Source organism: Pleurodeles waltl, chromosome 10 (genome assembly GCF_031143425.1).
Source record: "Pleurodeles waltl isolate 20211129_DDA chromosome 10, aPleWal1.hap1.20221129, whole genome shotgun sequence".
In the NCBI taxonomy this organism is placed as follows: Eukaryota; Metazoa; Chordata; class Amphibia; order Caudata; family Salamandridae; genus Pleurodeles; species Pleurodeles waltl.
The window spans coordinates 600,570,173-600,594,312 of record NC_090449.1 but is presented as its reverse complement, the minus strand read 5'-3'; the positions used below and the strand labels follow the sequence as shown (position 1 = coordinate 600,594,312).

Below are 24,140 nucleotides of genomic sequence, written 5' to 3'. Positions count from 1 at the left end.
CCATATACTCTGTCCATATACCTTTGAAACATTCTTTCTAGATTACACAACACGGTGATTCACACTTTTTCTCATATCTTGCACTTTGGGTCCCTACCACTTATTATGCTTTCCAGACTTTTTAACCTCTCACCTACCCACTTTTTTAATACCCACTTAGCCTCACACATAGCTCACTGGTCATTATTATCAATTTTGGAGTCTCCTTCACTTGCTCTCCTACAAACACATTTTTGTGCCCATATACTTCTATATGCCAAAACTCTTGTTTTAACTATCATTTTGCAGCCTTGATAAAGTCACTGTTGTGACGAAACACGTGTTGGCTGTATCACGCTGATGACACAATGATTTCCAGTATCTACAAATAAAAGACACCCTCTACAAACAGGACTTGAGACTCCTTTCAACTTTGCAATCATAGCAACAGAAGATAAGGGATACTCATCCCTGCCACACTATTGGACTATACTCTCTGTGTGCTGTGGCCATTTTGTCCAATTTTGTCTTTGGGTATTCTAATACCCTGTTTGGTGCCTACCGGGTAGTAAGGCACTGGGCCAGTTTGCACCTGATCTTGCGGTTACTTTGATACTTGTCTAAAATTATTGTTTTACTGCCTAGATGTGCGGCGCCTTTCACCCTTACTACCCTATTGTGCTTTGCCTAAGGCGTTTTTTTTCTGTCTGAATAGGGTGAGCCGCACTCTAGTAACATTTACTGTCTTACTATACTACGTGTTTTTTTATTCTGCTCAGAAATAATTTTCTTACTATAGGTCGCACAGTATGGCTTCATTTGATGACAACCGGGACACCCTAGCTGCAGAACTTTTCTCTATGAAACCACCAGCAACACGCACTATAGATCGTATACCTTCCAAGGAAGGACTGAGACAAAAATTCATTAAACTTGAAAGACTCAGAAAACAAGAGCTAGCCCGTTGGTGGGACATAACCACTCTTAAACGTTATTTGGAACTTAAACAAGTCCCTAGGGGACTGCGGGTGATTATATTCCCTTCTTTTGAGGATCTTGACCCTGACTTACTTGGGGAATGGGAACATCTTATCTCCTCCACCTCCTTCAGTATGATTAACATTCTTATCAAACATGCTGATAGAAAACGCACTAAACTACTCCAGGATATAACAACCCTGGAGGAAGAAATTAAGAACCTCAATCTTACTGAAGCAACAGACAAAAACTACACGATCATGAAAGAGATACTCACTGGGTATCAACTATACATTAAGGACAAGAAAATGCGCAAACTCATCAGAGATGACAATGACTACCAAAATGGTAGGATTTTTACATTTGCACGTAGGTTTGATCAGATCAACAAGGAGACTAGCATTAGACCCACTAAGGCTACCACACCCATTGGGTCAATCGCAGGTAGCTTATCTGACATCTACAATCTCTCTAGCGACTGTTTAGACTCAGCTGGAGATGGTTCCTCTACCAGTGCTCACCAACAAAACATAACCCAACAGCCAAATCCTTTTTTAGAGGAACTTGGCCGATACAGAAAGGGTTTACGACAGAACTACAACAGGTCAGGCACAGACACAAACCTACCCGAAAGGGGGGGCAGGAAACACCACAGCAAACACCAGGGAGGGCATGACAACACGTTCAACCGCAAAAATCCAACGAACCTAGATGGTCCCCCCATGGAACACAATTGTACTTTTTCAGAGGATACTGTACAGGTCATGAATCTTTCTAATTTGAAACTATCTGTACACGAAATAAATGTGTTGCAAAAAGGTCTGGGCTTCTGTCCTACTTCAAAACCTGACTACACTAACATTCACATAGATCTGTTTAAGTTCATACGCAATCTTAAATTGAAAAAGGTTTTCCAAAATAGACCAGACATTGACCGTACTGCCCGCATTTCACCACCTACTTGCAATCAATCCATCAGAGACCTACAGGACATCCAAACTATCCTCTCCCTTGACAACACACTGTTATCACCACCTAGCCTTGACATACTACTAACTCAACTTGACATTACACCAAACTTAGACGTTAACAGTGGACTCAAACCCAGCTCCACATTCATACCAATATTGCCACCAGACAATCACATTGATGTTTTCTATAAAGCCGTCAGTACGGAACTTTACAACTTAGAGGATAAGACCAACATCTGTACCCACAGACCTTACAAAAATCTTAACCCCAATGAACTTCGAGCGCTACACAAACTCTCTACCTGCACGGACATAGTCATCAGGGAGGCAGACAAAGGGGGCAACGTTGTCATTATGAACAGAACCGACTACATTGCAGAAATTGACAGACAACTCAATGACACACAGGCTTACTCGACGTTAAAGGGTAACCCTCTTCCTGACATTACCAGTCGCATTGAAAAGAAACTAACGGCTTGGAAGAATCTGTGTCTCCTAACTGACTCAGAATACAAATATTTGTACACTGAAACGCCTAGGGCTCCTTGCATTTACATTCTACCCAAAGTCCACAAACCAGGGGGTTTTCCACCTGGGAGACCCATCATCTCGGGGATTGGTTCCCCTACGGAACACATTTCTGAGTACATTGATTCTTTTCTACAGCCCTTGGTTCATAACTTACCCTCGTACATACAGGACACTAGGGATTTGCTATGTCAACTTGAGGATATTGAATGGACGGAAGATTGCATGTTTATCTGTCTTGACGTTAGCTCTCTCTCTACACCTCAATTCCCCTGGAAAAGGGACTAGAAATGCTCCAACTGACTCTTAGTAGCCGTGACGCCACACTGTATGAACACACGCAGATGCTTCTTGATCTCACTCGACTAGTGCTTGAGAACAATGTGTTTCTACATGACGGTAAATGGTTCCGGCAATGTCAGGGTGTTGCCATGGGAGCCAAATTTTCTCCATCATATGCGAATCTGTACATGGGCCAATTTGAGAAAAACCATCTGTGGTCCAAATGTCCGACACATATCACTGAACATATCTTGTACTGGGGGAGATACATTGATGACATTCTTGGTATCTGGACTGGCAACATCCCTGACCTCAACCAACTTATAGAACACCTTAACACGAATGAGTTCAACTTAGTGTTCACTCACAAAGTGAACACCAATCAAATTAAATTCTTAGACTTACTGCTGTACATCACCAATAATAAGATCATGTCTAGACTTTACAGAAAGCCCACGGCCTGCAATTCCATTCTGCATGCACAGAGCGCCCATCCCCTCACACAAATCAGGGCCATTCCTTACGGGGAAATGGTCAGGATTAGACGTAACTGCACTGACACGGATGTTTTCAGGCAGGAACTCAAGAACCTAACTGAACGTTTCCAGGCTAGAGGTTACACCAACAAACTTATCTCAGCAGCTAGTAAACGCGTTTCTGACAAGAACCAACACACCCTTTTGCTTAAAAAACCCAAAGAACCTGGGAATAGGGGTTCTCCTAACAGGCGACCAGTCTCTTTCATCACCCAATACAGCCCTGCGAGCAAAACAATACTGCGCATTCTCAAAAAACATTGGCACTTGTTAATGTTGGACACATGTCTCAAGAATTCAGTGGGCGTGTCACCCACTATTGTACACACTAGAGGTCGCACGCTCAGGAACATTCTGTGCCCTAGCTTTCTCTGTCCCTCCCCCCAACTCGCCTACTGGGCTGGATCCCAGAAAAACCCAATGGTTTCTACAAATGTGGCTGCTGCATATCCTGTCGTTTGGCCCTTAATAAAACTACATCATTCTCTTACAATACCGGTACCACGCACCATATCAAAACCTTCATGAATTGTAATACCAAGTGCACTGTTTACTGCCTGATTTGTGTATGTGGCTTAATCTACATTGGAAGCTCCATACGCCCACTTAAGGAACGTATACAATAACATGTAAGAGCCATCAGGAATGTCAATACCAACTATCCTCTTGCTATACACTTCAACGACCTGCACGGGGAAAAAGACCTCTTAAACATCAGATTCCATGGCATCGCACATGTCTCCAACTCTCCAAGATGGGGAGATAGAACAGGTGATCTACGCAGATGCGAGGCTAAGTGGATCCTAAAACTCCGCGCAGTGGAGCTAGGCCTGAACACAGACCGAGAATTACACTACTTTCTCAAATGAATGGTAACTCCCACTCCTTTGTTGTCTGCCTAGTTCATAATTAGGTCCTTTTATGGCCTATTGTGTTTCTCTCACGGTTCAAGATGTATTATCAACATGTTCAACAATGTCGTTCCTGCTCATTTGTTTCACCAGCGAGTCCATGCCTTGTCACATGTAAATACTATGCCCCGTAACCTCGGTCTCTACAAGCTTCACTGTCATTTTTCCAAATGGACATTTGTATGGTTTAATCTCACGGTTTTCTCTGTATTATTATTGTATGTCTACAATGTCGCTTTTTTATCATATATTTCAGCACCTATCCCATTCCTTTATATAACCACTCGGTACACTTGATTACTATGCCCCATGGCCTTGATCTTCGTATGCTCCGCTACTGTTCACTCAATGTACCTAACAAAAATGTTTTATCACTGTACTTGGTTGTAATCTACTAATTATGTACAACACTACATTCCTTGACTACACCCACACAAATTACCTTTTCACCAGTAGGACACCGTTGTTACCTACCGTTCATCTTACTCACATTACCACCCTTGCCTTCTTTACTACGGTTTACTCTACCTAGTTTTACCTCATACTACATACCTACTACCCTAACTTCACAATGCTCTCTAACCTGCACTTGGTTAGGACATGTTCATTCTCTCTTACCTCCCAATTCGATTTGCTTCTGAACCTACTACTTTCGATTTACTTTAATTTTTATTTTTTTTTCATCTATGGGTTTCATTCCCGCTCACTTTCATCCGCTCTAGGTTTCCGCCCCCTCTTTCACCTTTAGTCTCTCTCTCCACCTACTGATTGCCATGCTCTGGCAATTACTCCTTGTCTCTCGTTATTTTCTACACTCAAGATGGCCGCCATTTGTTTCCACTTCCCACTTTGAGCCCCTCTTCTATCCCTGTGCCACTCCCAGTTGCACTTCTTAAGCTGAGAGCACAGGTCTATACCGACCAGTACTCATTCAAAACAGCTTGTTGACACACGTCCCCTCGCCTTTTCAGGTAAGCCCTCGACTGATTATACTTTTATTTTTTAACTCTCCTTCCTCGCTAGCGGCTTAAATTATCTGACTACTTACTAGAATTGCTTTTAAGCGCACCAAGCGCTGTCTATTAATTTCCATACCGCAGCTCCAACTTGCTGCAGTTTGTACTTACACTCCGTGCCTCGCCTCTTTTTCTACTTACATCACTTTCTTCCCGTTTTTAATGCGCTGCCCTGTGCACACGGGCTTCTTTCACGATATTTGTTAATATTTGCCTACTACCTACTAGTCAGCGTACAAGCGCTCTAAACGCTGCCCTTTTGATTTTCGCACCGCGATTCCTAATTGCCGCACTTATTTACTTAAATTGCTTGCCTCGCCGCCTGCTCAATGTAAACTATTACTCCCCGCTGTTAATGCGCTGCCCTTTTGCGCTCGGGCTTTTTTCACGCCACACTCTCCCCAACAGCACTAGTGTGCGCGTCTGTTGACGGCCAATACTTTCACTAATAGAAGGTCTCCCCACTTCTCGGGATCACGCGTAGCTTACGATAACCCCTTTTTTTTACTGATTATTTCACTTGTTCTGTAGTTACTGTTTAATATACTTTTCACGATCATGACGACCTTGCCACCATACTGGACCTCGCTTCGTTTTAGTCTTCTTTAACAACACTACCGTTCTTACAAGCCTTTTAGCTTGTTCTGTACACAGTAATTACCTCATGTGCATTTTCCCTCTTTTACTTGATAATAGCTCAGTTTCCTTTTCCCTTTCCCTCATATCCATCACTTATTAGGTTCCGACCACAGGCTTACCAGGGTCTGCATTCAGTTTTTCTTACTAAACCATACTCTCATTAGGTCTACTCTAAGAAGGTATGTATTTTTGTTCCTTTTTCTCTCTATAATCTCTTTACGTACTATGTATATACCTTTTCCCTAGACTTTTTAGTTTTTGTTTCTTTCTCTACTCTACTCTTGTTCACTTGATTACCGTTTGCTCCTTTCTCAGTCACCACTGACGTCCCTGAGCCCACTCAACTGATCACGAGGCTCCCTCATTACTTACCTTCGTTACGCACCATCCTGGCCGGCTGGCCCAGGTATGAGCCACACACTTGGCCCTTCCGTTTGACTTTCCAACTCCATTACTGTATCTTTATTCTTCTACTTGTCTGATCTCTTTGTCTCAGTCTTTCCTTTCACCTTACATTCGTCTCCTACTTATTCCAGGAACGTAATGGTTTCTATCCACCATATACTCTGTCCATATACCTTTGAAACATTCTTTCTAGTTTACACAACACGGTGATTCACACTTTTTCTCATATCTTGCACTTCGGGTCCCTACCACTTATTATGCTTTCCAGACTTTTTAACCTCTCACCTACCCACTTTTTTAATACCCACTTAGCCTCACACATAGCTCACTGGTCATTATTATCAATTTTGGAGTCTCCTTCACTTGCTCTCCTACAAACACATTTTTGTGCCCATATACTTCTATATGCCAAAACTCTTGTTTTAACTATCATTTTGCAGCCTTGATAAAGTCACTGTTGTGACGAAACACGTGTTGGCTGTATCACGCTGATGACACAATGATTTCCAGTATCTACAAATAAAAGACACCCTCTACAAACAGGACTTGAGACTCCTTTCAACTTTGCAATCATAGCAACAGAAGATAAGGGATACTCATCCCTGCCACACTATTGGACTATACTCTCTGTGTGCTGTGGCCATTTTGTCTAATAAAAAAACATATCAACATGATTAAGCCGTGTTCCCCTATTGATTCTTGCTCTGCATATATCTTCAGTATGGCAAGTGACTCCATAGTGTCATAACTTCTCTTCCTCTGTATAACACTTCTATTGAATTAGTGGCAGACCTACAGCTATGAAAGGATGCAGTTCCGGCTATGGACACCTCTAGAAAACAAGCATTTGCAATACAAAAGGTCTCACATTTGCGAGAGTTAGAGCTGTTGGTGTAAATGATAATGGTTTTTACCCATTTTTTTTGTTTGGAGTGTTGTGGATGTGTGTGGTGTGGAGTGGAACTATGTGGGATGGGTTGGAATTGTTAGTTGCGGAAATGCATGGAGTGGTATTCTGTGGTGTATAGTGTAATTATGTAGTGTAATTATGTGGCATGGTGAATCGATAGGGGTGAGAGCTGCAGCAGAAGAGAATCAAAACATTAGCCTGGTCACTGCACGTGGTCAAGTCCATGAGCTTGTCCTTATATCTAAAGAACTTACCTCTCCACCATTTAAATTGTACTTAAATGGTATTCATCTCACTGGACTTAGCACGTTCTCCGCTTTGGACAAGGCAGGTGTTCAGCTATGGGGAAGTGCTTGGATGCCTGTACTCAGCACAAAAAAAGCAAACAACGTAGCAAGCATTCACCTTTCCCGCAATTACCTATAGGGATTCCCGCTCTCTCTACCCCTTTGTTTTGTTAATAGCGGATTAAAAGTTAAGCAAGGTCCCTTTGGGAGCAGTTGTTCCGCAGAATAACAGTGAAGCTTTGTCTCGTGATGGTGCGCTGGCCCTGTACAGAAGGCATATTTCTGGTATTTTGAGAAATTTCGAATTGCACCTTTTCCCCTCAGTTGCTTGTTACTTACTGCGGCCTTTCTGAGGATGGTCTTCCGGAGCTGCTGTGATTTGTGACAGATGGAGGGAGAGCAGAATCACACGGGGACACCGTCTCTGTCTGTTGCCTGGCTTTACTAGCCTGGCACTAATGCTAGATTCCCGAGGTCTCGTCCCTGACGACCTAGAAATTGCTGTAGTTACACGAAGAGCTCTTCGTGCAGCTAGCACTTGTGTGAAAAGGGCCACTTGTGCCTTCTTTGAAAATTTAAAATAAGGTAGGGCTTTTTTCAATTTCCTGTGCTTGCCGTTAATTGCTCCTGTTTAGGAACACGTAAAGTGGTCTGATTGTATGTCCGTTTAAAAAATATATTGCGGTCCATCTGCAGATCTGATTTCTGAATTTCTTGGGCTCTCCCCTCGCATCCTTTGTTTGATGTTTGGAAGATCTGCCCTCTAGTCGAGACAAACAATATGTCCATATCTTTTCATTTCTAGTGATTTTAAAACATAAATGCGTACAACATTGGGCACTTGTTGTAGCGTCGCTCTGAGTGGTGAAATCGTATAAACCAGACGCATTTATTGTAATTCAAGTGAAAAATTCACAGACTACGAGAAATATTACCACATAAATTCAAGTGCAAATTATAAGAGGTAGTCATTGGGCAAAACGTTGCACCAGAGCCAACGTGGACACCTAGTGTTGTGATTTATCATCCAACAATGCTTTGCTTTCTGGGATATTTATTTTTGTAATTCCTTGTATCAGTATTGTCCATTATCGTACAGCTTACGAGCTACTGCTAGCAACAAATGTCATATGTGATCAAAGCTGTGACAGCTGGGGGCACTTGTACTTAAACTTCATATCCTAATTGGAGTGTTTATTGATACACACAGCCCTTCAGAAATACACACCGTCAGTTTACAGTAACGTGACATACTTGTGCGACATGCACTGTAGCATATCATCTTAGATCTGCCCTGTCTAACTCTATCACCAAAGCATTCCAAACAAGAAAAAAACGCTAACGAGGGAGCAGCAGGCAGCGGGAGGGGGGGGGGGGGGGAGAAATAGAACCTCGGTCATGTCAGGAGGAGCGGACGAGCCCTAATTAAGTTAAATCAATCAGTGCTTGGTCTCGGCTCCACGGACAGGACTGCAAATCATGCCAGGCCTGAAATTGACATATTACGCGGCTGTAAAGAAGAGGGCCAGACAAGTCAACAAATGGTGAGTTGAGGCGGGCTCCGAGCCCTTTTCTAACCACAACAGCCTCTTGCGAGCGATACGCATGCGGTAGCGCATGGTATCGCAGACTCAACCCTACAAAACTCCAAATAAAAAAATCGCAAGAGATATGGGTGCATAGCCCACTTGCGTTGCAAACGTACACATGTACTTGAATGCATTTATGATTAAACCAGTAGCCCTCTTTTATTTCATTAGCTTAAGAAGCATCTTCCTTCCCAACACAAAGGTTCTTCTGAGTTGAGCTTAGAAAAGAGCAATACACAGAAGACACCACCAAAAATACTTCAGCCCCAAAAATGGGCCAAATAAATGTTCAAGGTCCTCGAGAGCCAAATAGCCTACACACCAGCATTCTCGTTTGTTGTAGCAATCAGGAGATAACCACATTGTGAAATTAGAAAGGTAAATGTCTCTATCAGATTGTATAATTATCAAGGAACTGATTTGCATTACATATACATACGATTGTAGACACGTAAGAGATTTAGTGAAACAATATGTAATTAGAAGTAAGCGAGATATCTTTGAAATATACTGTAACAAAAGCATCAAATTATAGTTGTACAGAAAGAACAATTACCTTAGAGTCCAAACTCATGAAACCCAGTGCGAACCCCGAACACTCAATTTTATTTATCACTTCCGTCAACATAAGGGGGGTGAAAGAAATGTGGATTGAGCCGCTGCCCCGAGCAGGAATGGTCTGTTGACAATAAACAAAAAGAGAAGGGCAAAGATTGATCGGCATGAAACAAAGTGAGTCATGGTGACATTAAAAACAAACACCCTGCTGCATAGGCAGCTCTGATACTGTGCCAGAGACCACGATTTGTAGAGGCTACCACAGTGATGAAATGTCACTGTGCAGAGTACACTTAGGGGGTCATTTTGACCTTGGCGGACGGCGGAGGCCGTCCGCCAAGGTACCGCCGCTGAATGACCGCACCGCGGTCAAAAGACCACAGCGGCCATTCAGACATTTCCTCTGGGCCGGCGGCGCTCTCCAAAAGAGCGCCCGCTGGCCCAGAGGAAATGCCCCTGCAACGAGGACGCCAGCTCAGAATTGAGCCGGCGTAGTTGCAGGGGTGCGACGGGTGCAGTTGCACCCGTCGCATATTTCAGTGTCTGCTTAGCAGACACTGAAATACTTTGCGGGGCCCTCTTACGGGGGCCCCTGCAGTGCCCATGCCATGGGCATGGGCACTGCAGGGGCCCCCAGGGGCCCCGCGGCACCCCCTACCGCCATCCTGTTCCTGGCGGGAGACCCGCCAGGAACAGGATGGCGGTAGGGGGTGTCAGAATCCCCATGGCTGCGGAGCGCGCTCCGCAGCCATGGAGGATTCACAAGGGCAGTGGTAAACCGGCGGGAGACCGCCGGTTTACCCTTTCTGGCCGCGGCTGAACCGCCGCGGTCAGAATGCCCTCGGGAGCACCGCCAGCCTGTTGGCGGTGCTCCCGTGGTCGGTGACCCTGGCGGTCACCGGCCGCCAGGGTCAGAATGACCCCCTTAGTTGGGGTGCCTCTCACTGTTATGTCTAGAAGTATGAGATATTGCTGTCTTAGAATTTGCAATGTCACAACACACTCAGCACTAGGATCATTACTTCAAAAAGCTATGGCACAGCACCATCCTCCCATTCAAAACTACCATACATTATGTTGGGCCTCATTATGCCCCTAACCAACTTCTGTAGTTACTGTGGTCCCAAATTTACCACAACACATAGATTTGCATTTTCTACATTGATCTGCAAGAAAATGTCCACTTGAAAATAAATTCTGTACACAAGAACCTCGCAGTCAGTGGTTATGTAAACTGGACGAAGTACAGGAATGAGGTTTGTGAGCAATTGCTCGTACAAATTTGTACCCGTAACCTTAAGATTCAGGGAGCACGAAGGCACCGGGAGCTCATGATGGTGCTGGAAGACTCTTGTGGTGTCTCTTCTGTGGCCATGAGGTAAGCCTCCCATGCCTTCTTAAATGCCAGAATGGAATAGAGTGTTCTGGAGTCGAAGGGTAGAGTGTCCAAATGCAGTTGAAGCAGTGGAACTGCTCAGATTTTGAAAGTTTGCTATAATATTTTAGGAACGACTAGAACATGCAGGTTTGCACACCGTAAGTCACGTGTTGGAGTTCTCATGCAGATGCTCTTTGTGAGATATAGTAATGCCAGGTCCTGGGTTTCTATCAGCAGCAGGATGAGAAACTGAACACGGCCTAACGAGGCCAGAAATATGCTGCTCTAAAGATCTGCCTGTGTCAAAGAGAAGAAATTAACAAAATTCTCTACCGTTATTCCAAAAATTACCCACTCGATGAGCCAGGGCCCTGGTGTTAGTGCAACGCTATATATTTAATCCCCATGGCCGGGGGCTATGTACATGGGTTTCTCTCCCCATGCTTATTGTCTGCCCCAGCCAGAGTTAACAGAGAACCAATTAAGGGGAAAAGAAAAGTTATATTTTAAGCTGTTTCCTAAAAACGACCACAGAAGAGATACTTCTCATAAATATCGGCAGGTATTCCATTTTATGGTAGTTACACAAAAAAGGCAACCTTCATGTTAGCTGTGCTTGCCACTGAATTCTGCAAAGGCTGGAAGTAGTAGAATGTAGAGGTTGGGTTGGATGGCACTGGAACAACGTATCCCTAGGATAGGTGGGACCCAAGTTATAGAAAGTTCTACGTGGTAGTAAGAAAGTTTTGAAAGTGCACCGCTTGTGAATAGGAAGCCAGTGTAAAGCTTCAAGATGTTGATGCACTGACTCACCACCTGGCAAGTTCAAGAATAACAGGCTACAGCATTTTGCACCATTTAAGGTTTGTTCGTGAGATACTCTGGCAAACCTAAATTAAGGATTGTAACATGGAATATCGAACAGCGGATATCAAAACACCCAATATAGTAACCAGAATACCAATGACCAAAATATTGAGACAGTAAATGCGCAAAGCGAGGTATAAATTTAGTATTCTTAACTCCACACGAATATGCATATTGTTCAGGTATCTAAATGTGGACTTAGGTATAGAAAATATTTACATACTTACCTGTCGATATTTTGGCCATCGGTATTGTGGTCACTATATTGTGAGATCTAGATATTCCGAAACCACACCTAAATAAAGGGAGTTGCTGTAATTGGTGAGTGAAGTTATTAAGGGCAGGTTTGGGTGGAGCAGAGGGAAAAAGACTTACAAAGCATTCAAATAATTTACAAAACAAGCAGAAGCAACCTAAGAGATCTGAGGTGCAAATGACAAGTTGGCACCAAGTAACATGCCTAGATGTCTGGCAAGGAACATGGGAATCTAGGTTTGATCAACTTCTGTCGGCCACCAGACAGATAACAATATGGAAGGTTGAATTCCAATTTAAAGACACTCAGAGCAAATATGTTTAACTTAGTTCATTGTGCAAAGTATTTATGCAGTACTAAAACAGTAATAATGTCAAAATGGAAAACAATAAAAATCCCACTCAGGATTAAACAAGAGTAAAACTCAATCAACAAAATGAGACCAAAATTACAAAAATCCATTAAGGAGAATCAGAGAGATGAATTTTTAATGTTTTGAGTTGAAATAGTGCCAAAAGGCACAAAATACCAAAGATAGTCAATGGGAGGAGTAGATCAGAACCTAGGCTCGATTTGAGGCTGGACACCATGGAGTGAATATCAGATGCACCAACCAGGTTCATTCTGGTCAAAGATTTTACCTCCTGACTGTAGTCCTTTAAGTCCCAATCCGCCACAGGAGTACTCCTCTTAAACCCACCAGGACCTCATTGGAGGTACTTAGAGACTCACAGTGTGTTACACTGAGGCCAACAGCAGGGAACCGTCCACAGCCACTAGCCACTGGTTGGCTGGATCGTTGCTGCAAATGTCTCTTGTTGCTTGAGGTCATCCCGTAGCTCCGAAGGAGGATCCAACTGACTCTTGGAGTACATTTCTTTGTTTTGGGGAAATGATTGAGCAGGTCCAGTCGTTCAGGGCTCCCCCCTCAGGTCACAGACAGCCAGTACATTCCTCTTGTGTTCTTCCTCAGGTCCAGCAGTGTTCTGAAGGGGGTTCAAAGAGGTGCCACATTTCTTCTTGTATTAGCTAGTGGGTAGGAATGGCTACTGGGAATACTCTAAACAAATGGAGTATGTGTTCCTGAGCCTACTCTACCCACTTTGGGCATTTTCAAAATGACAAACTCTTCAGCCACTTTCAACTTGGGATCGAAGGGCTAGGGATGTGTGTTGGCAGTGTACAATAGTAATCATAGTATCCTTCCAGATCTGACTCCAAAATCCAGATTCTAGCAGCCACTGTACCCCCACTAAACCCAGAGACAGAAGATTAGCAGGACAAAGCAGAGTTCATCAACAAATACACAGTGAATAAACAAGAATTGTCTTGCCATCCTGTTCCCGTCATTCCAAGTGAGCCCCCAGTGTTATATGCACAACCAGAAGATCTGTCAAGCAGTATTTGACAATCCAACAAGAGTTTACTGTCAAAAAGGATGCTGACAGCCCCCACACTTCTGTTGATATCAAAGGAGTCTTCTTTGTCCATTCAGGTTGACCTGTCAATCACAGTAACCTATTTTGTAGGTCCTGGGAGGAATTCCAAACCTCATTTACACATATTCAAAAGCTAGTTACTGGCTGTGAGAAGTTGGAGTACAAATGAAAATTAGCTTGCAGGAAAAGGTATATTTCTAAAAGTTACTTTCTCTAACATTTAATAAAAACCTGACTTCACAACTGAACTGGATTTTTAATAAGAATTACAAATAAGTGCTTAATTATTTTTTCTAGCTAGTCCCATTCCTGAGATACTTTATTAGGATTTTATTCTGTACTTTTGTTTTCTACATAGGACAGCTAAGCCTGCTACATTAATGTTTGCATGCAAGTCACTGTAAGGACATGTTAACATTACATTTCTACATGTACTACTTTTACATATCATGCATCCTGCCTTATGGGCTATACAATGTAGGTATGGGTGACTTATAAATGTTTAAAAAGAGGTTTTGATCTGCCAAAAGGGTTTATTTGGACAGGTTGATTGCACTACTTAAACTGCTGCTGTCATGCTACAATGGTAGGCTTGAAGCCATGTTTTACAATGTCACTGTAGTTAATGGCACAATAGCTGCTGCATTCCACTAGTGGCATTCAACATCCATGCTCTGGCTACATTTTGTACCATATACAAGGGACGTGTATGTAAGTTAAATGTACCAATCAAGAACATGCCAATTTGACCATGTTTAAATGAGGAGCACAGACACTTACCACTAGTTAGCAGGATTAAAGTGCACAAAGTTCTAAAGCCCGCAAAAAGCAAAAAATAAGAGGTGACCACATAGAAAAGGCAGATTTCCTACACCATGCTTTGTGACAAATTACACAAATGCATAACTGAATCAATGAGAAAATGGGAAACTAGAGATATCCCCTGAATTTTTACAGGAGAGCCCTACTTCACCCCTGTGAGGAGGGCCTCCATCTCACTGGTAGAAACAGTACTAAACTCAGAAACATTGGAAGCTGTAATAGCAGCTGATGACACTACATTACTACTTCTATCATCCCTCTTTCTGGGAGAAGGATAACTTGCTTCATTCTTCAATTTTCTTACTGGAAACATAGGGTTAGCCTATCAAAGTCCTTGTCAAGGACAAATATTGTTTGTACACAAAGTAAGTTTAATACGACTCTTCACAATAGGTTAAATTCTAGTACAGTAAAAAGTGACTTGCATAGTGCAAACTAATTGCAGACTGTTCAATAGGCCTTCTGTACGTTTCCTTGTTTCTAGGACAACAGGACTCCCCCAGAAATGATCAAGAACCTTGCAGTGTAGTTTAATGCTCCAGATACTTACTGGTAATCTTCATTACTCCAGGTCCAAGTCTTCCCCGATACAGTCCTTACACATGAGATTCCACCTCTTCCTGGGAGACCTTACTGCCTAGCCAACTCAAAATACTTCCCTCAACATGGCTACCGTTACCCAGGCGCCACTGCAAAGGGGAAGTAGACACACCACACATCCTGTATTACCAAGCAAACCACAGCAAAAAGAACCACTTATAATCACCCCACCGGGGGGAAGGGGGAAATCCCAGGACTGTATAGAGGAAGACTTGGACCTGGAGTAATGAAGATTGCCGGTAAGTAACCAGAGCATTACATCCTTGTCATCTTCCCCGTTCCAATCCTTACACATGAGAAACACCAAAGCACCACAGATTGATTATATGTACATGAAAACAAAAACATCAGACTGCAAAGTACAAATGCAGAAAGAGTTTAATACAAAAAACAGAAACAAAGTCATCATGGCACAGCAGACAGCACATGAGGAGCAAAAGAAGAAGAAAATTCGGCACCTAACTGAACCCGATGATGGGACAGAAATGTATGAGTGGAGGACTGTGTAGCTGCACAACACGTCTTTCATGGAAGCCCCTTTAAAGGAAGCCCAAGAGGCAGCTACCTCTCTGGTAAACCTACCCTGCACATGAAAAGGGACCTCACAGGCAGATAAATTGTATGCACACAGAATGTCAGATTTAATCCAACGGGAAAGGGAAGAATAAGAAGAACAAGAACCTCTATTATCCACCCCAAAGGCAACAAACAGGGAATCAGATTTTCGAAAAGAGGAGGTCCTACACAAATAAATTGACAACGTCCTGTGTAGATCAAGTGTGTGCAACTGACCCTCCTCATCTGAGGATGGAGCAGGGTAAAACACAGGAAGAACAATATCCTGAGAACAGTGAAAGGAGGACGGAAATTTAGGCAAAAATGCTCAATTGAAGGGCAACATCACCTTATCAGGAAAAAAAACAAATGAAAGGGGAGACAGAAAGCAAAGCACTAATTTCACCAGCCCTGGGCCCAGAACAAATAGCCACCAAAACACAATCTTTTGTGTTAGATACTTAAGGCCCACAGAATCCAGCGGCACAAAGGGTGCCTTCATCAAACCACAAATGGCCAAGGGCAAATCCCAAGGAGGAATCAGATAACTGGGCGCTGCAGAAAAATACTCCGCAACAGCCTGGAAACCAAAGGAGCAAGAGTTAACATTCCCTCACCTCGAACAGCCTGGATAGCCACCCACTGAGCATGAATGGATGAGACCGCCAAACCCAGTACAAAGCAATCCCTCAAAAAATCCAATATAAGGGGCAAAAACTGTTTGGAGACACACGATTTCTCGAAGTTCCCCCAATGCCTATTGTATGACTTCCTAGGGGAAGGACGACAGGACTGCTGAATGGAGTCCGCCACTGCTGATGAACAATCCAGAGCCAACAACTTTAACCTTTTAGAAGCCAAAACCCCAGATTCAAATGATGTCAAGACCGCAGAGAAAGTGTCGACAGGAGCAAAGGGGAAGGTTGAAGGGGCAAAGGCCAAGGAGGAGCCACTGGCATCTGTTACAACAGGGGAAACGAAGGCCACCTCGCCCAATTGGGGACCACCAAGAGGACCAGTGCATGATCCGCCTTGATCTTCTGAAGCACTCTTGGAATCAATGGAAAAGGAGGGAAACAATACAGAAGACTGGGAACCCACCGGAGAGAGATGGCATCTGTCGCCCATGACCCCTGGTAGGAATCAGAGAGCAAAACTGAGGGAGGGGCAAGTTCTCTTTCATTGCAAACAGGTCCAACCATGGGAGGCCGAACCGACGAGTGATGTCTTGAAAAACCAGGGGAGAGAGACACAGGGAGATCGATGAGGGGAAGGGCCTGCTCAACTGATTGGCAAGCCCATTCTACTTCTCTGGAAGATAAACTGCCTGGAGAGAAAGAAGATTGAACTCTACCCAAGCACAAATCTCCCTGGCCAACCTGTAAAGGGAGGAAACCATCACCCCCTGCCTGGTGATATAGGCTATGACTATCTGGTTGTGTGTCTGAATACAAACAGGATGCCCCTGAATCACAGGATGGAACCAAAGTAGGGCAGCTCTCACTGCAGCCAATTTCTTCCAATTGGAGGAATTGAGTGCTTCCAGTGTGGACCACCGGCCCTGGGCTTTGAGGTCCCCAAAAACAGCACCCCAACCCTTTTTGCTGGTGGCTGTAGTGACCACCAGAAGAATGTGCTTAGTCATTTGGAACCCCTTTTGCAATTTCCCTGGAACCAACCACCAGTGTAACTCTTCCCTGATCGGAGGAGAGACAGGAAGTAGGGCCTTCAAGTCTTGGGAGAGGGGATTCCGGTGGTGCAACAAAATTCTGTAATAAGGAATACAGATGCAAATGTCTCCAAGGGACAAAGGCCAGGGCTGAAGCCATTTCCCCTAGACTTAACCATAAGCGGCCTGACACCTGCGGACTCTCCAAAAGATCCGAAGGATGCGCCACTATCCTGGTGGCCCTCTCTGGGGAAAGAAACACCACACCCCTGTCCATACAAAGTAGAGACACAATGAACTGGAGTGTCTGTGCTGGATGCTGATTGGATTTGGCCAGATTCAACAGAAATCCATGGCTCTTCAGAATGTGACACGCTTCCATGACATCGTCTTTGGGCTTGGAAAAAGAAGAACTGATTAGCCAGTCATCCAAATATGGGAACACATGGATACCAGCAGAATGCAAAATACCCACCAAGGGAGCCAAGAGCTTGGTAAAAACTCTTGGAGCTGAAGTTAAGCTAAAGGCAATGACTCAAAATTAGTAATGGTGGTCTCCAACTGTGAAGCGTAGAAACCGCTGGTGCCTGAGGAAATGCCACAGACACCCCCCCCCCCACTGTACCTGAGGAACCAGCAGCTGAGGGCTGAAACCGGGATTTATCAGAGACAGGGCCCACCCGCTCACAACCCCTACCCCAAAAGGGCTAAGAAGCCCCTTTAGATGATGAAAAAGGAAAGGCTCTTTTGTAGGCAAAACCTTTTCCCCTAGGAAAAGATTCTACAGGCGCAATCAAATTCTTATTCTTGGCAGTCTTTCTAATCATATGTTCCATTAGCTGCCCAAACAGTTTAACACCATCAATAAGAAGTTTCAGCAAAACAGCTTTATGTGAAGCATCTGGCTCCATGTACACATCCACAAGTGACGACAGGTCGAAACAGCAGCCCCTCAGGCAGCCGCTGAGTAACACAAAGTCACATCCGAAAGGAAAGAAACCTATTGTTCCATAAGAGCAAGGAGGGACAAACAGTCTATACCCTCTACCATGCTGTCCGCCAAGGAGTGGAAACCTTTGAGCAATGATTGAACCATGTAAATGGAAAATGCATTCGCCTGCACTGCAAAATTGGCTGCCGCAAGAGGGCCTTCACAGGCTCAAAAAGCAGTTTCTATAGCCACAGCAATCATCTCCTGCAAGGAGGGCTGTGTGGAGGCCTTCCTAGATGTTCCAGAGTCCCCAGAGTCATCCATAATGCAAGATAAGGGAACCAGCCAGTAACAGCACTATTGCAGAAATGAAACCCACCAACTTCCCGCTGGTATCTAAGCATCACAAAACACGGAAACGCCCGTGAGATTGCAGGAATGCAAAGCAAAAAATGGACGGGCCCGCCTCATAAGAGGAAAAGAAGTGCTCAGTGCAGAAAGTAATGTGGGCAAGAGGAGCTGCCAAAAACGGTAAGTAGCGCCGAAATAATCCAAAAAAGCAGGCATTGATAAACAAACAGGGCCTCCTGAATGCTACAGCAGGTCTGGCAGCATGCCAAAGCCCGCTGCAGTAAAAGAACCCCACGCCCATCCCCTACCGCTAATGCAAGTAGTGGGGAACAAAACCACAATAATCTCTGGTTGCTGGAGCCAAGCCCTGGGATACCAATGAACAAAATGAAGGATGCTAAAGCAAGGGAAGGGGGCAGGCGAGCAGCACACTCACACTTTCACACACACGCATGCACCCACGCACATCCATTAACACTCATCAACATTCAAACATACACGCACGCACCAAACATTCATTTAAAAAGATCACACACACACTTACCTTCAGCCACGGAGGTCCCAGGAGGGTTGGGACTGCTGCCTTCCCTCAATGAGGGAAGGCAGCAGTCCCAGCCTTGTCACAGAGTGGGATGGGGGCAGTGAGACCGCTGACCCCACACCACTCTGTGATGAGGTGTTACTGATTGATACTTGCCCTGGGTGCTTCAGGGCTTAAACCTGAAGTGCCCAGGTCGAAGTCAATGGGTGACGCTTCCTCGTCACCCGGGGGAGGGCCTCGAGGCACCTTTGCTGAGCCGAGGAGGTCACCCATAGGGGCTGTGACCTCCTCAGTCCAGCAAAGTTCAGCTCAGGCAGCCAGGAGTCTGCGAAAAGCGTGCTGACTTTTGCTCAGCCTGACAGTCACTCTTTATGAGGGGGCAAAAGGTGGGGGGGGGGAGTAGGAGTAGTAATAATGTAGCGGGAGATGGAAAAAGTAATGACACTGGGCACTGAGTAAACAAAAAGCAGTCTTAGGCATCTGAAAGGCTGTAGAAATGGTAATTCTCTGATGGATCTTTAGAGAGCTTTTGAACTTTAGGCAGCGTTTTTTCAATCTCAGTGGTGGGACAGAGTTTGAAAGCAAGGTACCCTATTTGGTCTTTGCACTTGAGTCTTGCTGTGCCATTTTGAATTTGTCAATCAAGTCCTTGAGGAACCCACTCCCCTTAGATGCTTTTACAGATGTCTAGATGGAATAAAGCCACTCTAAACCTCTCCAAAGACTAGCACACAGTCTATGGGCCCTTCCCACATAGATGTTACCCTTTTCCTGTCCAACAGCTCAAAAGTGAATGATTTAAACTTTATCACACACTCGCCTTCGAAAATCAGCCAACACATCAACATGACATACCACAACATAACAGAACTTAATATACTAACACAAATCTGTCAAATTTGCTCTTCTCGACACCAATGAATAAAAGTTTCAAAATTGGTGACTGAGTAAGTAGGGGAACTACTTCATCTCGCTTTTATACAAGACTTTACATGAATGTTTTCCATTTCTCTCAAAGTAACTTCCGTCTTATGACCTTGAGGTAAAATAATATTAGAAACAAGAGAATAAATTGATTTTTAGTATCAACCCACTAGTATTTTAAAAGGTCAGCAAAAAAGTTCAATGGTAATAATTTGGTAATTCCCTATTTTACAGAAAATAAAGGTTAAAAATGTGCTTATTCTACAATGCATTCAACTGAGTACCTGGCCCTGTCCCAACTTGCCCCATATTCATATTGCTATCTCACCCCAGCTCAAGGCTAGTAGCACCCCTGCCACTCCCAAGCTACTCTTGCTACACGCATTCTGGAAACAAATTCCCACACATTAAGCCCAAAAACTATTCAGCGGGTGTCCTATCACAGATTAAGATAAAGCCACATTATAGTTTCTGTATTCCTATCCCTGTGAACAAAGACAGCACTATTTGTCTGGCCTACGTTTCCCCACATGCCTTGTCTACAAGTTATATGTTATGTGCATTTGTTGCCCTATATATGTGTAAATGTATGTTTGTGGGCTTCAGCAAATGAGTAGAAACACTTACAATCTGTCTGGGAGTGACACAGAAGGGATAGTCTGAGGGAACACCTTCATGTGCTCGAAGAATTACAGAGATTAGCTTCTTGCTGTTTGCTCCTGGTGCTCCTTCTTCAGGAAATTCTTGTTCTTCATAATCATCCTCTTCTTCTTCTTCCTCATATTCTTCTGTATGCTAAAACGACACAAATATACTCCACATTTAAGCAGCAGAAAACTCCAACCACCAGCTGGAAACAAAAAACATTTTGCTGATATGAGTTCTAAGGTGAACGTGTGTTCTAAGGAGAACCCCATTTGGGGAAGAGGATAAATTGTATGTATGTACAGTTCACCATGTTTAGCTAGACAACAAAATATATGTTATTTTGCCTGGAATGGCCTACTAGAAGATTACAATTATTTGCGAGATTCATTTCCAGTAAACGGTTAATTGAAAAAGGTGTCTAAATTTTAGTATAATAGTTTGAACATTTGGATATTGCTGTAATAGGTCCATACAAATAGAAGAACTGTTTTCATTGACTGATAACAATTGTACTACGCATACTACCCCTTGCAGGTCTTGTGGTGCCTACCTGGGGCCTGGGGGGTCAAAAGTAAGGCAGTACCTAACAGAGCAGGTGGGTCTTAAGTTTTTTGTTAATTTAAAAAAAAAAATGTATTTTATTGTTTTCATCAGAAACAAGGCAAGGAGATGATCCATTAGGGATGATAAAAGCATAGCATCATCCGCCTTAAATAACAAGTCATTAAAATTAGCATATAAATTACTCAAAGGCTTACACATGGAGGTATTTAGTATAAAAATGCCTTTAGTGGAGTATTTTAAACTGTAACAATCCACATTCTTCGCACCATCAATTTGGAAGATACTCATGTTTTTGTATAGTGTAAACACGTGACAATACAAACAAATTATACACTAACACAAGAGCCTGGGCTCGAGCAGTCGCACACGCCTGAACAGCATTTAACCGGTGTACAGAATAGAGGTAGCACATCATGTACTGCTGCAGTTCAGTAGTGTGTGTAGAATCGGTAATTGCGGTGGTTCAGCTCCCTCCGGTCCCCAAGTATCTTGGATCACATCTTGTATTGCATGGTACAACAAGAAGTGCCCGGCCGTCCCACCATGGGTGTCCATAATGTCCTGACAGGACTAAAGGATTCCCTCAGCAAATATATCCCCTAGGAGAGCAATGTGGACTTCCCTCAAGGTTCCACATTAAACCTCCAGATTACTTCACAAAGCTCTGATACGTGAAATCATGGGATGAGAGGAGAGTATGGTGGGTGTTGCTTTGTGTCATCTACATATCTTTTCCAGCAAAGGCAGGCCATTGTCATCTGGTGTGTCTCCTGACAGGGTCCAGCTTTGGAGTCCGACAACCATGTATAGATCTGAGTACTCCCAGGATTTGACAGATAGTAGCTTTTTAAGGGCAAAGGCTCATGCTCACTGCAGCTGCACCACCTCATAATTTAATTCCTAGTCAGGGGCACCAAGGCCGCCTTCAAGTAAAGGTGGTTGAAGTATGGAGAATGCCACCCTCCTCCTACCTACACCCCATATCAGTTCCAGCAGAATGCCGTTAAACTCTCTAAAAAATCTCAGAGGGACAATGGGAGCGCCGCAAAGAAACAGAGGAGATGGCGAAGTATGAGCATTTTGGAAATCGCTACATGTCCCATTGGTGATAACGGCAGTGACAGACAAAAAGGGAGGGATTTCTGGACCGAGCACACTGCCCTATCCAAATTGCCCCCCATGAGGTCACTATCAGTCTGATTATTCTGGACAGCTAAAGAACAAGTTACTTACCTTCGGTAATGCATTATCTGGTAGAGACAGGGTCTAGCTGCAGATTGCTTACCTTTGAATTCTCCCCCGGGCTCCAGACTAGATCCAGAAATATTTTCCCCTAGTCCGTCTGCGCATTGGAGGAGGGTGTCCCGTGACTCCATAGTGACATCGTCCACATGATGTGACGTTGATGGAGTCTATACAATACCCCTTCTGATGCACCAACATCAGTTTCTTCCGTGACTATATTCCATGCCAAAAACGGGGAGCCACCTTTGCTTATGGAAACATTGTGCCAAAAGAGACCTCTCTGTGTCAAATAATCACGAGACAAAAGAGAATCCAGTTTACAGAGCGGGGTGGATGGGAGGGTCTGTAAGGAATCTGCAGCTAGGTCTTGACTCTAGCAGATAATGTGTTACCGAAGGTAAGTAACTTGTTCATCTGATAGAGATATCGAGCCGCAGATTCCTTACCTTTGAATTAGATACCAAAGTGATACTTTTCCTGGAGGTGGTGATGCAAACTGATTCTACTAAAAGTCTCTAACTAGAACAAAAACTGTCTACAACAAGAGGAAGAGACCAGATGAACTTAAGGACTTAGACGAGTAATAACATACTCTAAACCATAAGAACTGTGGAAAGGACCACAGGCAAATACAGTCAGACAGACATTTGAAAAGTATGGGAATAGCGTTACCCATGGCAGAAGTGCAACATTGTATCGGAAGAGAACCGACAATATGAACTTGAAAACTACCTGCTCCCATAGTGGGATCAAAACCCATGTTCGGCTGCCCTTAGGGGACCAAAGTCAAAAGACAATGTCACTGAACTGAAGCACTTTGCGGTAGAAAGACAATATTTTAGTCAAATACTCTGTGTAAAAACACAGAGAAAAGGTGAAATCCAAGAATCCCATCTCTTATGGAGGAGAATAGCACAATACAATAATAGAAATATGTAGAGGACAACTACAGCAATTATCGGTTCAGAACCAACTCTTGTCCTAAGAAAAGATTGTCAGATATAATATTAACACCTCTGAAATCATCTATAATGTACAACACACATAGAGGGAAAGCAAAACAATCTCCTACTTAACAACCAAAGAAAATATCTATATATAATATCAGCTATAGACAGAGGTCGTCTCTGCAACAATTTCATAAATAGATATATAAGGATCGAGCCTAGTAATCAGCAAGGTATTGCTAAGATACTAGGTTGGAAAGTGTGGAGGACATCACACATCCCAGTAAAGTGAAAGCTGCTGAAGCCTTTAAACTAATGCCAACTGACTGAGTGACCCACAATCAGGGCGAAGAAATTATAAACTTGTAAAGAAAACAGCATGTATAAAAAGAGAAAACCTTGTGAGCATAGAAAAAACAAGGCCACCGCTTGGACTTAGAAGAAGGTAAAGGGGAAGTATAGGTCAACACACTGAAGGCCTAAAACAGGTATTCAGCATTAAAAGCTAACATTAAGTGATATCAGACATAAGAGGATCTGGCTGAAGTACAGAACTAAAGGTAAAACACATAAGACCTCATAACGAACCTGGTGGTCTCATGACTAGGATTAGTCACCCTGGCAGTATGGCAGTCATGGTGGTCCTAATCTGCCAGGCATTACGACCTCGTTCTCCGTCAGCGATTTCATGGTGGTAGCACCGCCATGAAAAGGCTGGCGGAGAACGGTTGGCAAGGGCAGTGCAGGGGTCCCCCTGGCCAGCACCTTTGCAATGTTCACTGTCTGCTCTATTACGAGCCAGAGACAATGCTGT

At 43.8% G+C, this 24,140-nt stretch overlaps 1 protein-coding gene across 1 annotated transcript in view; it reads right to left on the bottom strand.

Moving 5' to 3' along the window:
• DLEC1 (DLEC1 cilia and flagella associated protein) overlaps window positions 1–24,140 on the bottom strand; it is a 535,808-nt gene that overhangs the window by 60,848 nt on the left and 450,820 nt on the right. Inside the window, exons 31-32 of the mRNA XM_069211058.1 lie at window positions 20,550–20,717; window positions 9,588–9,710 (exon numbers count right to left, since the gene is read on the bottom strand). Coding sequence (XP_069067159.1) covers window positions 9,588–9,710; window positions 20,550–20,717 — 291 coding nt within the window. The remainder of the gene's footprint in view (window positions 1–9,587; window positions 9,711–20,549; window positions 20,718–24,140) is intronic.